This window comes from Anastrepha ludens, chromosome 2, assembly GCF_028408465.1.
Source record: "Anastrepha ludens isolate Willacy chromosome 2, idAnaLude1.1, whole genome shotgun sequence".
Taxonomy (NCBI): domain Eukaryota; kingdom Metazoa; phylum Arthropoda; class Insecta; order Diptera; family Tephritidae; genus Anastrepha; species Anastrepha ludens.
The window spans coordinates 135,141,714-135,158,473 of NC_071498.1; the positions used below are offsets into that span (position 1 = coordinate 135,141,714).

The following is a 16,760-nucleotide window of genomic DNA, read 5'->3' on the forward strand; positions in this document are numbered from 1 at the left end:
TCACCGGCAAACACGCCATAAACAAATAAAGTTCATCAACAAAAGTAGCGAAACGAAGTCAAAATCGAAAGATCGAATGGCAATAAAAATCGCATTAAAAAATATAAAACTAGCGCTGCTCCATACGCGAGTATATATCCATATAATATATGTAAGTAAATATGCATGTATTGCCACCCTCAAAAATTAGATATCTATGTATGTGTGTGTGCTTTGTGTACTTTTTACTCGCAAATGCCAAACCCCAATGCAGAATGAGGCAAAGCTGAGTAATTATAATCTCACTTAAAAGCTATGAACTGTAATCATTTGAAAATCAACTTGAAAATACAAAGAGAAAAGAATCTGTTCACCTGTTTGTTGTAGTTTTTGTTGCTGCTGGCGTTACTTAATCAAATTCCGGTAGCTGGATTTAATTGAATTCCAGTGAAATTTGCTGCCTTCGCCGTTAAATGATACTAAATCTCTTTAGAAACAATTAAATGCTTTCATCTTCGATTAACTGCGTCCGCTTCTTTATAGATCACTTGCCATGACGTATGTACACAGTGTTTCATACACACATACACATATATATATATACATACATCCATACATGCATTCGTTCTTTTATATGCATTTATGTATGTTCGTAGTCATGAATGAATAGACAAGTGTGAATGATCTTTTTGATCTTTCACACAATAAACTCGTAAAAGTACTATTAAAGCCACGCAGAGCTACTGAATATCAGATTTTTATTGTTGTGATCAATGAATTTTCAAACGTCAACCGGTTAGGGAACTTGGAGCAACTTAGAAAAATAAAAGAAAATTTCTAACACTCCAAAATATTTTATGAACTTTTCACGATTTTCTAATCAAACTATTATATGCGAGGTGTGTTCAAAAAGTATTTAGAATTTTGTGTTTTTTCAAAAATTATTTATCTATTCATTAATATCTATTTTGTAACCTTCAAAGTAATTCCCATGAGATGGTATGCACTTGTGCCAACTTTTTCCAATCTTCAAAGCACTTCAAAAAATCATTTTTTTTATCTTGTTCAGCTGCTCCTTCGATACCGTCTTTATCTCGTCAATTGTAGCGTATCGTCGTCCTTTCATGGGCCTTTTCAGTTTCGGGAACAAGAAAATATCACGGCGGCCAGATCTGGGGGATATGGAGACATCTTGAAATAGCATCATTATTGTGTTATTTTTGGCCAAAAAGTCGCGCACAAGCAACGATGTGTGAGCAGGAGCGTTTTGTTTTTGTTTTTTTTTTTTTTGATCTTCCACAAATCCGGGCGTTTCTGGTGGATTGCACATAATATTCCTTAGTGACCGTTTTACTCTGTGGCAAGAACTCATGATGCACAACGCCCAACGCCCCTGCAATCGAAGAAAACGGTAAGCAAAACTTTTACATTCGACCGAACTTGACGCGCTTTTTTTCGGTCTTGGTTCATACTGCAGCTTCCATTCAGATGATTAAGCTTTGGTTTCCATATCCATAAACCCAAGAGGAATCACCAGTTATGACGAATTTTGCGGGGACCCGTCTCATGCCCAAATCATAGAAAAAATCGAATGGCACGAACCAATCGATATGTCTAGGTCCTCAGCAACTTCTCTAACGGTGATTCGACGATTGGCCAATACCATTTTCTTCACTTCATCAATTTTTACGTCTGATGTTGAAGTGCTCGAGCGTCCAGCACGCTTTTCGTCGTTCACATCTTCTCGGCCTTCTGAGAACATTTTGTACCACCGATAAACGTTGCTTTGGTCCAAAGTACTCGTAACTTCTCCGTATGACCCAGTCAACATTCGGAATGCATCCTCGCACTTAATTTCGTTTTTCACACAAAATTTGATACAGTCTTTGATCCATTTTTTTGAATAGGTAAAAATCGAAGACGAGCCTAAACACGTGCAAGCAAAGCAACTGTCAACAATTAACTGAACATTCAAAATGGCCGAACTCATCGGCATGAGTGAGGGACATGAGTGCCAACATATCGCCACTAAAAAATTGAAATTCGAATATACGTAACCTGCGAAAATTCAAAATTCGCGATATTTTCTGAACACACCTCGTAAAAGAGTTCGACAAATCTTATTTTTTGGAGGGGTTAAAAACAGCCAGTGCGTTGTGAGAAGTGTATCTTTCTAAAAGGGGACTATGTTGAAAAATACAATTTTTTTTAAATGGTGTCTTCATTTCTAACACGGGTACTTATAGAACCCCCTCGTATATTTCATGTGAAGACCCAATGTAAAAAAGTGGCTTTCTTCAGCTGCTCTTTCCAGCTCGTTTGAATTGTCTTTGCAATTTGTCGATCTAGTCCGATAATTTATAACCCCACAATTGGGCATCGTAAGATTTTGCTTATTTCAACTTCCATTTAAATGGAAATAGACTTGTCTCATAGAAATTTTTACATAAATTGTGATCGTTAGGCTAAAGCGCTTGCACGATTGGAACTTTGTAGGGGGGAAGTCCAATATCCCTCCTCAATATTTCACGCACAATAATTTGGAATATTCGGATTATCGTGCAAACTTTTCACGATGCCCGGTTGGTCCTCGACCGCAGACTGTTTGCCACGGAACTTGTTACCCGGAAACTTTGCATCCATGAACGAATCAAATCTTCACTTGGGGCAACACGTAAACGTCGAATATTGTAACGTGAAAAATCTACGACGAGCACTCGTGGCACACGAATCATTGGCAAGCACACGTTTTTCACCAGTTACTCGTAGTGAAAGGTTGTCAGTGGGTAGTGCGCCAAGAGAAGAAAAATCATGCAATAAGACCTCCAAAGTTAGCTGAAATGCCCAAAAAAGATTTTAGGTAAGACTGGTCATTCAGAAACTGTTCGAGGAGTGATGAGGGAAGCAAAGTGTAAGTGAAAGGAATAGAAGTAAGAGATTCATTAGCGTGTGATCGTCTAAATAGAACCCCAGAACCGCACTTTTTGCAGATGAGGTTAAATAAACTAATTTGGACCAGTTGGCAGACCTTTTGTATGGCGCGAGGCCAATTTGCGAGCTACTATAAAACACGAAGTCTTTAACTCCTTAAGTCTTTAACTCCGACGCCTTGCTCGAACTCGTGGAAGCTGAGCCAAATTTGACAGTCGATATGATAGCTCAGAGGTTAAATTCATCGCATGAAAGAGTTCACAGGCACCTGGTGCAGTTGGGAAAGGTTTCAAAGCTGGGAAAATGGGTTCCGCATAGACTTTCCGTCGCCAACCTTCAGCAGAGAGTGAATGTGTGTTCTCAGCTGCTGCTTGAAAATAAAAGTTTTTTGAACCGTATCGTTACTGATGATGAAAAATGGGTCCTTTGCAATAATCGTGTTTGCAAACGCCAATAATTAGATAAAGATGAAACACCAGAACCGACCCCTAGAGATGGCCTTCACCCCAAGAAGATTCCCTTGTCTATTTGGTGGGATATGGCCGGTATTGTTTATTATGAACTTCTGGAACCAAACCAGACGATAACTGCTGATTACTATTCCCATCAGCTATCAAACCTGAATGAGGCACTTAAAAAAAATCGACCGTCGACGCCGATAGACGCAAAGTTTTGTTTCACCACGACAACGCGAGACTTCATACCGCAAGGCAAACATTAGGCAAGCTGAACGAGCTCGGATGGGAGCTAATGCTGCATCCACCATACTTTCCGGATATTGCACCATGTGATTATCACCTTTTCCGTGGACTTCAACCCCATATGAGTAACAAGAACTACTCCTCAAAAGAAGCTTTTGAGCAGGAAATTAAAAATTTGCCTAAACGTTGGGAAGACATTGTAAATAATGGAGGAAAATATGTTATTGATTAATAAAAACTTTAAACATCTTTTTTATTAATTTAAAAACCACCTTTATAAAACGCACGAACCTATGAACTGACCTGATACCTTAAAATTTTAAAAATTAGAAACAAATAGTTGCTCTTTTTTAACTGCATCATTTAAGCTGCGACGTGGATCCTCTGTATGTTTTTGTTTTTTTTTTTTTTGCATTACAATGAAATGAGTGGATTTGTATTTTATGTTGAGAAATAAAATAAAATAAATAAAATATCTGCGTACTCCGTTCTTCCATTTTCGCAAAATTCTATGAAATATATAACACTTTACAAAAAAATCGTATCTGTATCAAATAAGCTGTGAGTAACTGTATATACATATATTTCAAAGATTTTTTTTTTTACTTTCAGATCCTGCCACACTTAACATCTTTTCGACGCGACCAAATGCCAAGAAAAAACGTAAATCGCGCACAGCGTTTACCAATCATCAAATCTTTGAGCTCGAGAAACGTTTCCTCTACCAAAAGTATTTATCACCCGCCGATCGTGATGAAATTGCAGCGGCCCTAAGTCTATCCAATGCTCAGGTAAGTCAACGTATCAATCTGTCAAGCACCTAAGCGTATTTCACAAATTTCACTGTTTCGTCTAAAAATAGGTGATCACTTGGTTCCAGAACCGACGAGCCAAATTGAAGCGTGACATGGAGGAGCTGAAGAAGGACGTTGAGAGCGTGAAACAATTGTCAGCACATAAAAGTTTTTTAGAAAATGTTAATGACTTAAGTATTTTAAAGACCCGACCAGTCAGCAGATATCAACAGCCACCAATACCAGTCGGCGTGCCGCCAGCGCCTACAGCAACATCAACAACACCTAATGGCCACGCTCAACAACCACCACAATTTGGCGCACCACTTGCTCCCAATATCGCCTTTATCCTGCCTGCAATCACAGTCACCCACACAACACCCGCATCAGCAACAGCAATTAGGTCAATACCAGCACAAACACATGAGCAACTTGAGCCAAATGCAATCAATGTCTCCAATGAAATTGCAGTCAGCAACAGAAGCGTCAGCAGCGCACGCCATGGCAACTACAGCGAAGAAGCGAGATCGAACAGCCGCACAGCCACCGATGGTGGCGCATTTCAGACAAGGCTGCAACAACTCAACAGTAGCCGAGGATAAGAAAGAGCTGAAAATGCTAAAAATGATGACACTGATGTACTACACCAGTCGCGCACAGGCCGATGCTGCATCTGCGGAGGGCATCGCAGTATGTGCCGAAACAGTTGGTAAGGGCAACAGCAACGGCAACGGCAGCAACAACTGTGGCATACATGTCGACCGCACGCCGTGCAAATTCAATGGCAATTAGTAGACCCTTTTATCCAATTACTTGAAGAAAGAATCTGTATTAGCCCAATTTGTAAATTATATTTTAATATTATATAATAATGAGTGCATACATGCGTATGTATGTATGTACGCTCGCATGTACATAGTATGGTGAAGTAAGAAACGTTGTACTAAACGTAGATGTAGGTAGAAATATGATGACGTAATAAGGAAGGTAGAGGTGTGCACACTCAGCGACAGATATGAGGAAACAGTTACTATGCCAATTGCCAAAATGTAAATTATACATACATACATACATATTATACTTGCATGTGTACGAGTATAAATTGAAAAAGTAGGTCATTAAGCTCTGCACTTATGCCATAGCAAGCGTATAGTGGGTCAAAATAATATTCCTCGCCTACTCTGTGGAACTTTTACCACCAAATTTTGTAATTTTTTGTTACTTAAGATAATGGCAAACAAGTATTCATCGATGTCGAATATTGAACGTTTGAGAGAAGATCGCACAAATCGCGGTACTGCTTATCAGTCCTCAGTAAACTCGTCGAGCTAATCTAATTTTAAAGTTTCCTTTTTTCATTTTTGCTGTACAAAGAACTCCTTTATTTCTATTTTTGCAGGCTTACATTAACCTAAAAAATTGTAGTGTAATAGACGGTTGTTACGCGGATTAGTGAACAGCTGATTTGCTTATGGGATAGTTTTGTCAGTAAAAGATAGACCGCACGCAACAAATCGGGTATTCGCTGCCCCTAATAGAAATAATTATTTATTTACAAAAAATCTTGAATTGCAATTTCTCAAACTGCTCCGAAGTGTACCAGCTACTCTTAGTTAAGCCATTTTGTTTTAAGTGCAAGCCCATTGATCTGGCTGACACTTATATCCCTAAGATAATCAATCCAAACCTAGTGGCATGTCACGCGAGACAGTGACAGACCAGACTCTTACTCTTCCTCATTCTTGCAGCTTCTGCAATAGTCGAACTGAGGTACGTTCAATCTTTGAGACATAGAGACGTTTTTCCTTGACCGATTAGGAAGCGACTTTGAGCGCGTGAGCGCATCTCGTTTAGGTCAAATTCTTTTTGTGGCTGTACATGTCAGACTATCAATCCGATTTCGTGTTGGTTGAAGTGACTATGCTACTTTCACCACGCTGTGGTTGTACCCTCTCGCTAATTTGTCTGCCTTACAATTCCTGGTATATCACTAGGCCCTGGCACCCATATCAAATAGATGCGGAAGTATTCCGCCATCTTGTTAAGTGGTGCCCGGCATTTACGGGCAATGATGGAATTAGTGGCAACCCCATCAAGAGATTTAATCGCCACTTCACTATCAGAGGATATGTAAACTACTCTCAAGATAGTCACATTTTTGTTTAACCAGACAAAATGGGAATGGGATGACTTCCACTTGGGTTCAGGACTTATGTGGAAAGAGCCCTAGAGGAGGCACTACGCGGACGTGGCACAGATGAAAGTTAAATGAAAATTCTTCAAACGGATGGGCAGGTAGCGAACTGGCGATGATGATGTGGCGTGTTTGGAAAATGAGGTCTTGTTTGGCAGTGGGGAAAATGGAAGTGGGTCAATAATGATAAAAGGGCACAAGAGTGCAAATAAGGCATGTAATTTATGCTTCACCAGTGGTATAATGGACATCACAAAGGAAAACGATATGCAATTTAATGGCTGATCCTACGAAGTGATGCCGCTCAGCTATCATTTCCAATCTACTCATTGCACGTGCGCGTGGTGATGCTACTAACCCTGACTGGACCTGATTATCAATGGTGTAATGGACCACAATTTAACCAGCGTGTTCTTGAAATGAACACTTGGTAAAGTGGTTACATTTTCGTACAAGTTAAAGATCGCAAGCATACTGCCCTCAACAACAAACCTTTTTGCACCGATATTGGCCCCACTAAAAATATGTGGCATATTTTAGAGCAGACATTTAAAGATCATTGCACTCATAGTGGACCGAATGGAATCAATGCCTTGAATGCCTATTTTCCCCACTTTTTATATGGAGTCGTAGCACCTTCCATATATGATTGACGATTACTCAGATTATGATTTTTTATGTTGAAGATATCGATGCTTAGCAAACTCCTGACTTTCTTGGCTTAATGGCGAAATAAACATAATCTTGTGCAATGCGTCCCCCGTGTCGGTTGGGAAACGCTTAGATCGTCACTTGAGCACCTGTCCTACATCCAGAAGAACAGTTTAATAGTTTTTGTTGAAATATTTGTATTCAAGTTACTCCAGCCGGACAGATAGAAGTGTAATTGTGTAATTTACAATGGAGAAGAAGCTGGCTTTTATATGAATGAACGAATTAAGATGGAATGCAATACGTACTTCAATTTGTATAAAATATTATGAATTCTGAAAAAGCAGTTTTAGAGAAGGTGAACTCAAGCCTAAAAAAACTAAAAGAAAAAATAAAAAAACACTTTTGTGTTTGAATGAGAATGAGATGTGAGTGCTGGTGCCACTTACCAAGAAGTAGCACATGGGCCTAACAAATAGATGGCACTAGTTTTATTGCATTCATCTATTTTTCAGTTAGTACTAACCTTAAAGAGACAGCTTCTAACATTTCATGATATTCTATTGATTAGTTCGTGAGTTATTGTGCTATTAAAACACGAAAATTTTTTTTTTGAGCCATTGTTTTGAATATAACAAAAGTAGCGTCACCCACTTTCGCTATATTCAAAACAATGGATCAAAAAGAGTTTCGTGTTTTAATTCTGCACTGCTTCTTGATGAGAAAAAATACAGTTCAAGTAAAGTAATTGCTTGAAAAGTGTTGTGGGGTCTGCGCTCCATTACTAACAACAAGAAAACGATGGTGTGCTAACGTGAAACGAGGTCGGTGAGATACCGAGACACCGATGATGCACAATGCAGTGGACGTCCAAATGAGGCGGCAACACCAGGAAACAGTAAACATAAAAAAATCACAACATCGTTTTGAATGATCGAAAAATGAAAATGCGCGAGTTAGTTGACATCGTAAAGATATCAAAATAATTATATTGCATGAGCATAGGACTTTGAGAAAGCTCTGTTGAAAGTGCCGCGTTTGCTCACTTTTAAGACAACGCACCGCGCCACAAGTCAGTCAAATCAATGACAAAACTACATAAATTTAATTTCGAATTGCTCCCACATCCACCGTATTCACCAGATTTTGCTCACAGCGACTACTGGCTGTTCGCAGACCTAAAAAATGCTCACTGGTAAGAAATTTCGCTCGTCAGAGAAGAGGTTATCGCTGAAATTGAGACCTATTCTGAGGCAAAAGCTAAAAAGTTCTACAAAAATGGTATTGAAATGTTAGAGCGGCGCTGGAATGATTGCATTGTTCTTAATGGAAATTACATTGATGAGTGAAGCTAATTTTGAACAACAAAAAAGGTATTTTCTTTGTTACTCCCGGGACATTTCAGCAAATGTGTTATAATAGCATTAATAAAAAGTTAAGGGATTTCGTCTAAATATTAAAATAACGACTTTGGGACTTTGTACTTTTACTTGGTGACGAATTATTGAATTAGTACAAGCCATGAGACGGCTGCACTTTTGGCCTTGAATTGAATTGTTTTTTATTTATAAAACTTTCTTTTGTAAAGCTTTTTTAGTCTTAACCTTTTGGATTTTTAATTTGTGTACAAAGGAGGCGAAGTATTCAGTTGTTAAGATTTGAGATGTAAAAACTTTAATCCACTATTGTGTTTTTACTATTGAAGCTTAACCATATAAAGAGCGTGAAATACTTTTTTGACCCACTGTACGTCGTTATAAGTGCTTAATAAGTTAAGGAATAAACTCTAGATACAAAACATATTTGTCTGTGTACATACATATACATAAATATGTATGTAAATATATATTAGATTTCATTATTGAGCATCATTGTGATTTTCCCTTTTAATTTATTTAAATGGATATGTAACAAATATAAGAAAACGTAGTTCTTAAAACTTAACAGTTGTGTTTATGTAATTTGCCGCCGAATTTATTTTCTACTTCTAGATATGTGCATATGCATATACATGAGGGTGAATCAATCTGTTCCAAAAAATGTTACAGAAGAAAGTGAATTAAATTTCATTTATTAGGCAAGATTTTTCAACAAAAACGACTTTCTTGCTTGAAACATGAAACAACGCAATGAAGCTAAAGTGGAAGATTTTTGGAAGGTATATATTGTGTGTTGAGTTAATACATTTTATGAACATTTTCTGTAGCCTCTTTAAAATCTCTTGCACTAAATCTTCAGAAGGAACTTTACATTTGAAAGCTAGATTCCTTGCGGCTGTGTTAACCGCTTCATGCTGCTGATTGAGTTCCTCAGGTGGTTATTATCAAGGCCTACTATATCAAATACGCCTATAGGCGAGAGGCCTAAATCTTAGGAGAACAAGACAGCTAAGGAGAAGGTATCGAGATGATCCAACCTCAGCCTCCATACAACTCCATACAAATCAAACAAACTCATTTACAATGAGAAATTAAAGCAATTTTCTCTTATATTTATTATATCCGCTCTTTTGCTCAGTCCAGACAGAATTTATTACTTCCTTACTTATTTTATTTTTATTTTTACATTTTATTTTTACTTTTATGGCACTCTCCGTGGGCATTTACTCAATTGATCGCTTGGATGTTAGAAGAATTAAATTGGGGCATACAGCAGAAGAACTACAAATTTGCAAATAATAGTATGAGAGAGCTTTGCGTGAACATTTGCGGACCTGTTATCAACTGCCAAAATCGTCAGTATGGTCTAGAATCTAAGTGAAAGTGTATGTAGTGGATGAATAGGAAATAAAGGTCACTACAGTCAAAGTAGAAAAATCGATGCCGAAGCGTAAGGCTATAATTTTCGGGGATAGCGAGAGAAATTTTTTAACTGATCAATTGCATAAGTGACTGCAATGAACGGTCAGTACTACACTGATTTACTAGGTCAATTACTTCGGGCATTCGTACGGAAGAAACGTGGCAAGTTGAGAGAGAGAGAGAAAAGAGAATTCTAAAGGAACTAAATTCCCAATTGGGTAAAGTGCATTTCACTTAAGAGGGTTAAAATGAAAAATAAAAATATATGAAACTATTTTTTTTATTAAGTACCTTTGGCCGCGAACTTATCAGCCGCTACTCGTATTACGCCTGACTCAGTGGGAGAAAGATTCTGCAGAAGATTTTTGGGCGTATGCACGTTGGCGACGGGGGATAGCACAGGCGATGGATCAATAAGCTTTACGATGATATAGATGATATAGACATAGCGCAGCGAATAAAGATCCAGAGACTGCGTTGGCTGAGTCATGTCGTCCGAAAGAATGCAAACGCTGGTGGTAGCAGAGCAAGAGGAAGGCCTCCTCTGCGTTGGAGAGAACAGATGGAGAAGGACTTGGCTTCACTTGGTGTGTCCAACTGACGCCGGTTAGTGCGAGAAAGAAACGACGGGCTTTGTTAAACTCGGCAGAGTTTAGCGTTTACCCCGCCAATCAAGAAGAAGAAGAAGTGATTATACATATATTACATATGTATATATATAGAGTTTTCCAAACAGAGGTGTTATTGTGATATTCACAGACAAATGCTATTTTTTAATACAAATGATCGGATGTTTATTTCAATTTAAAGAGGAAGGTATGCCGTTAATAGTGGAAAATAACATCAGGTAAATGACCACCACGACCACGCTTACAGAACAATATCCTTTTCATGAAAATTTCCATAACCGAATTGCAAAGTGGCTGCCCTATGTCCTCGATATTTTCTCGAATTCCATCTTTGATGTCTTGAATCGACTCTGGGCTCTTGGCGTAGACCTTCTCTTTCACGTGGCGCCAAAGAAACAAGTCACAAGGTGTTAAATCAAAAGATCACAGAGGCCAATTGTGATCACTTCTTCGAGAGATAACACTTCCGGAAACTTTTCCCGTAAAATATCGATGGTGTCGTTGCTTGTGTGGCACGTAGTGCCGTCTTGTTGAAAATAAACGTTGTCTCGATAGCGATAGATAATATCTGTTATTGGAAAATCCTTTATATAATTGGCGCGTACACCATTTTTGGGAGTTTGGCCGAGCTCCTCCTCCTATTTGTGGTGTGCGTCTTGATGTTGTTCCTCAAATAGAGGGACCTACAGTTTCAAGTCGACTCCGAATGGCAGATATTTTTTATGAGGTGCTTTTCATGGGAGAAATACACTTGGAGGTTTGTCATTGCCTGACGAGGGTCGACCGCTATTAGAAAAAACGTTTTCTTAATTTTGATCTTTCACCGAGATTCGAACCGACGTTCTCTCTAAATTCCGAATGACAGTCACGCACCAACCCATTCCAAAATAAATGCAATTGATTTTTTACTACGTTCTTTATACATATTTAATCATTCATAACGAAATCAATCCGCTTAGAAGCATTTGAAAAAAAAAAAAAACAAAACATAAAAGGAAATGATAAAAAATGTTTGAGAAAAACTTCTTAATTTTTATGTGAGCTAATGTAAGTACGTATTTACTTTCATATAAAAGTAGCTGTGCTTCGAGGTAACACTTGTAAAAAAAGAAAGAGAAAAAGTAAATAAAGGAGTGGGAAAACGAAAATAGCTGTTAACTGCAGATGAGTTTTACAATAGAAGAGACATGTACAAATAATGGCCATTCTTTGCATCGGCGGGGCCCTTGGGACCACACCCACAGATGCACTAAATATTATGCTTAACCTTTTACCAATAGAGCAATTCGGTAAGCAAACAGCTGCCAAAGCGAAACGAACCAAAGAGGACACTCTTCAATTTTAGAAAAATTCCCCTGCATTCCTAGCACAACGGATTTCTGTAAGACCAAGGGCATCAACTTAAATAAATCCTCTGTCACAGTATTTCCTTCCAAAGAGGAATGGGATAACGGACTTATTGTTAAAAAAAATGATTTAAACATCTACACAGATGGCTCAAAACTGGACAACAAAGTAGGTGGAGGGGTTTACTCCGATAAATTCGGAGTATGCCAATCATTTCGCCTACCTGATCATTGCAGTGTATTTCAGGCGGAAGTCACTGCCATAAAAGAGGGTAAAACGAGAGTATTATCCACAAATGAAGTCTTCATTTATTCGGGCAGTCAAGCAGCAATAAAAGCGCTTGAATCAAAAACGCAGTCGTCAAAAACAGTCATAGAATGTTTTAATCTACTAAATGACGTATCTAAGTACTACAAAGTGCACCTTATCTGGGTGCCAGGCCACAGGAATATAGCAGGAAACTGCAAGGCGGATGAACTTGGTCGAACCGGTACAACGCTCGATCTCAAACCGGATAAGGCGCTGATACACATGCCTATAGCCACTTGTAAATTACTTATAGATAGGGAAACCATCAAAAAGGTAAATATAATATATACAAGCTGGCAAAACCTCACAACATGCGAAATAAGCAGACAGACATAGCCGAACTGGAACAGCGGTCGATCGAAGATCTTGTTAAGATTTAGCAGGGAAGCTATAAGAAGAATGATAGGGGTATTAACTGGTCATTGTTTAATAGGCAGCCACGCTAGAAGGTTAGGACTCCCGTACTTCGATTTCTGTAGAAACTGTCTTAATACAGAAGAAGAGGAAACAGTCAGACACCTTTTATGTGAGTGTGAAAGCTTAGCTGTGAGAAGGCTGCGTAATCTTGATACAGCATTTTTAACCGATGTAGCGGGCATAGCCCATCTAAAACCAACGAAGCTCTGCTCGTTTATTAAAGTTACCGGATGGTTTGAAAAGGAACACGTAGAGTAAGGATAAGCTCCAGTGTTATCACAATGGACCTGCGAAAGGTCTGACTGTGTCTTTATGACAACCACCCTACCTACCTACAATAGAAGAGTTGCTGTGAGTTGGTAAGAAAGTTTCCAAGGTAGCTAAAACGAATTTTGATAATCTTCCGGAATGTTGATGAAAGGGGAACCAAAAGCTAGGCAACTGGGAAAAACCATCATTCAATTGCCGGATTCGTAGTTTTCCAACCAACTTCCATAATGTACTCTATTAAATCCCCGGCCGCAGTCGAAAGTAGTGGTTTGCGTCTTCGTTAATTGTCTTCGAGCCACACTCCTTAATTCCCACGGCCTTAATCGCCTTAATGAACACCACAAAAACAATATCGATATCAAATTTTTTAATTTTCAATTAAATTATTAAAATTTTAATTTTTAAATTTCTAATTAAACCCCAATTACTTAAGGAATTTCTACTTTTTTTGTCATTAGCAGCGATATCTGAAACAATCTCGCATTGCTTAATTCAAATATTGGTGCTCTTCCGTTTACTTTAGTACACATCAGACCGGAAACAGTGAAGCAACACTTAATATGGCTATAACCAGAGAATGTTCCATTAACATTCTCTCCTATAACCAATGGTTGATGACCACGTTGCACACTCACCACATTAAAATAGAGACCGTACGTTCTCTGGTTGAGGTGGTTGAAGCGAAATTTCCAGACTTCACTTTCCATGGGTGCGCGGCTTCACTAGTTGATGGGCGCTATTAAGAAACTTGGTAATAGAGGGCGCTGATAAGGAATTTATAGCAAATGAAAATTTTGCTATAACTGGGTGAGTGGTTCCGGTAGCGAGTATAGGAAGAAAACTTAAAATTCCTGGTGTGTATGTGTCAGCGAAATGCCAAGCAGTAAAAATGAGAGGTTTTTATTACAAACATGATTTTTGCTAAGTTATCGAATAAAACATATTTTTGGGGTCTAGGAACATGAACCTCATCAATGTATTTATTACTTAATGCTGGGTTCTCATCCCTCTCGGCACGAAGGCAGGCAAAAGGGCAACGGGGCACTCTCTCCTGCGCACTCTTAGGCGTCGGCGGTTATTCAGTTATTATTAAGCTTAGTTTTAAAATTAATGCAAGAAATTTTTATTTATTGTAATTATAAGAAATAAAAAAAAATAATATAAAATAAAAGAATTATATACAATAAAAAACTAAAGAAACTAAAATTACTTTAAACAAAAAGTAAATTGTATAAAAATAAATAAAATAAAATAAAATATTTAAACCCTCAACACATTGGCTTCTGTATAAACAATTTTTCTCAATGGGATGACTTTCGGCATGAGAGATTATTGCTTGTGGCCATGAAAATCGTGATGAATCTCGGCACGTTAATGTTAAAATTGGTGCAAATTGTATAAACCTAACAAAATAAAAATATTTTCATTAGGATTTGAATTTGGAACCTCCTAAATATTAGGCTAATATTCTAAGGGAGAAAATGGCTTGAAGAGATTCATCACCCAACACACCCATTAAGATCTACACGGACGAATCTAAAATGCACAACGGTGTAGGATCAGGGTTATATTGCGAAGAGCTCTCTGTCAGTGAATCCTTTAAACTACCGGATCACTGTAATGTTTTTCAAGCGGAAATAAACGCTCTTCATGAAACCTTGAAATGGTTAGAGATAAACAGAATATCATCAACAGATATCTGCATTCTATTAGACATCCAAGCTGCCCTTCGGGCCCTGGATGCATTCCAAATAACATCAAGGAGTGTCGAACATTGTCGCCAATCTCTTAATAAGATGGTAGGGACCCTCACAGAACATTGTCTCATAAGAAATCGGGCGTTTACGTGCATGATTTCTGCACATGTCCGACTCTAGCCAGAAGTAGGAACCGATATTTAAGATCCTACTTCTTAATGAATATGGCTAATCTATACACTTTAGGTATCAACAACCTTTTACGCTTTGTCAAAAGCTCTGGATGGTTCAATAAGGAAAGGAAAATGTTGCCCAGCCTCTGCGACTCATAGCGAACCCATTTCGTGGTCTAAGTGGCATCGCTGCCTCTATGTGCGATGCAACTGCTAAACCTAACCTAACCTAAGCGACAATTCAAGCCGACAATTGTGATAACTGCACTACTGCGAGAAGCTTCAGAACTTTGTTCTTTCCCATTGAATTTAATACGATTATAATGAACTATCCTAAATGAAACTAGTTCAGAACGCATTCCAAAGCTCTGTATAGTAGAAAAATTGCCACGTCACGTGGGTCATACCGAGTAAAAGTAGGTATTTGAAAGCATCATCTTCACGAGCTCATACTATACGCGCTCCAAACAGTCCGATTAGCGGTAGGAGTAAATCTTTTTCATCATACAAACAAACTACATTTTAATTTGCCATAAGAAATTTAGTACCTAATATTTAAATATGAATGCCGCCTTACTAATATTGTACAATAAAATATAGTAATTTAATTCGGATCGAAATTAAAATTCGCCAAAGGGTTGGATCGGTTGCACAAAATCGTCGTAAGAATCCAATTCAGTTCATAATTCATACTATGACATTTTTTTTACATTAGACATCCGGTCAAGAATTAGATTAGCATAGATGGGGCATATTTAGTTATATTTTCTTATTTTGCCGGTAAAGTCAGCCTTACTGACGAACAAAGAAGCTGGTTTTAACTTTAAAATACCCTTTAAATTTTCGTTAAAAATAAATAAACAAATATCAAAGGATAGAGTAGATTAGATTACACTGTGGAACAAATTCAGGTTAGCAAAAATTAGGTCCATTCTGAGAGTGGCAGGTGAAAATAGAGGCGAAATTAGAAGACCCGTATCGCGCCGTTTTTTTATGTTAGTTCGAATTTTTTTTTAATCGGCCTTCGAAGTTCGAAATCGGAGCAAAATTGTTTATATGGTTTTTTGGCTATAACTCGTCGACTAATTGATATTTTTTCAATCTGTAAAAGCCAAATTATTGCTAGAGACCTGTGCAACAATTACAATTTTTGAAAAAATTGATTTCGAAAATTTTTGTGGTACTTATGAAACAATATACCGAAAATCGGCTCCGATTTCGAACTTCGAAGGCCGATTAAAAAAAAATTCGAACTAACATAAAAAAACGGCGCGATACGGGTCTTCTAATTTCGCCTCTATTTTCACCCGCCACTCTCAGAATGGACCTAATTTTTGCTAACCTGAATTTGTTCCACAGTGTTATATTAGATTTGTGGGGTGTTGGACAAGTCCAAGCACTCAGTCTGAAGACCATTGTACTACACCCGAATAGATTTCAGCAGAAAGAATAGAGGTTGGAAAGATAAAAAGTGGGTGGTAAGACGGATAAATTAGTTTGAGGTCACTCTTCCACAAATCTTTTAAGATTCATCAATGAATCCATCCATCCATCCATCGTCATTCTCAAGACAGGATAGGCATATCGGGCTGTCGATGATGCGCATGGTAGCCATATGCTGACCACAGACGTTGTGCCCTGTGATTACACCTACCAGCACTCTCAGGTCCTTTCTGCTAAGTTTTCGAAGAAAGGTCGCGAATTTCCTGTTTGGCTCTTTCCCAAAGCACTTAGCCACCCCGCAGGAGTCCAACTCAGACCAACGTCTTCTAGGTCTCATGAAGTTGTCAATCCATAATTGAACCAAAGCAGAATTGACTCCTAGGAAGGCTTCAGGGCCCAGTGGTATGCTTGCAGAGCCTTCATA

General features: G+C 38.2%; 1 protein-coding gene across 1 annotated transcript; it reads left to right on the forward strand.

Annotated features, from left to right (window-relative positions):
- The first annotated feature begins 1,955 nt into the window (after window positions 1-1,955).
- LOC128855019 (homeobox protein Nkx-2.5-like) lies at window positions 1,956-9,170 on the forward strand. Its single transcript, XM_054089574.1, has 4 exons — window positions 1,956-1,977; window positions 4,224-4,402; window positions 4,474-4,559; window positions 4,612-9,170. The coding sequence occupies exons 1-4, from the start codon at window positions 1,956-1,958 to the stop codon at window positions 5,195-5,197; spliced, it is 873 nt and encodes a 290-aa protein (XP_053945549.1). The 3' UTR covers window positions 5,198-9,170.
- Window positions 9,171-16,760: the final 7,590 nt, after the last annotated feature.

Coding starts and splice junctions, on each gene's coding strand:
- LOC128855019 (XM_054089574.1), top strand. CDS start 1,956: ATGGCCGAACTCATCGGCATGA. Junction 1,978..4,223: donor GGCCGAACTCATCGGCATGA/GTGAGGGACATG, acceptor TTTTACTTTCAG/ATCCTGCCACACTTAACATC. Junction 4,403..4,473: donor TAAGTCTATCCAATGCTCAG/GTAAGTCAACGT, acceptor GTCTAAAAATAG/GTGATCACTTGGTTCCAGAA.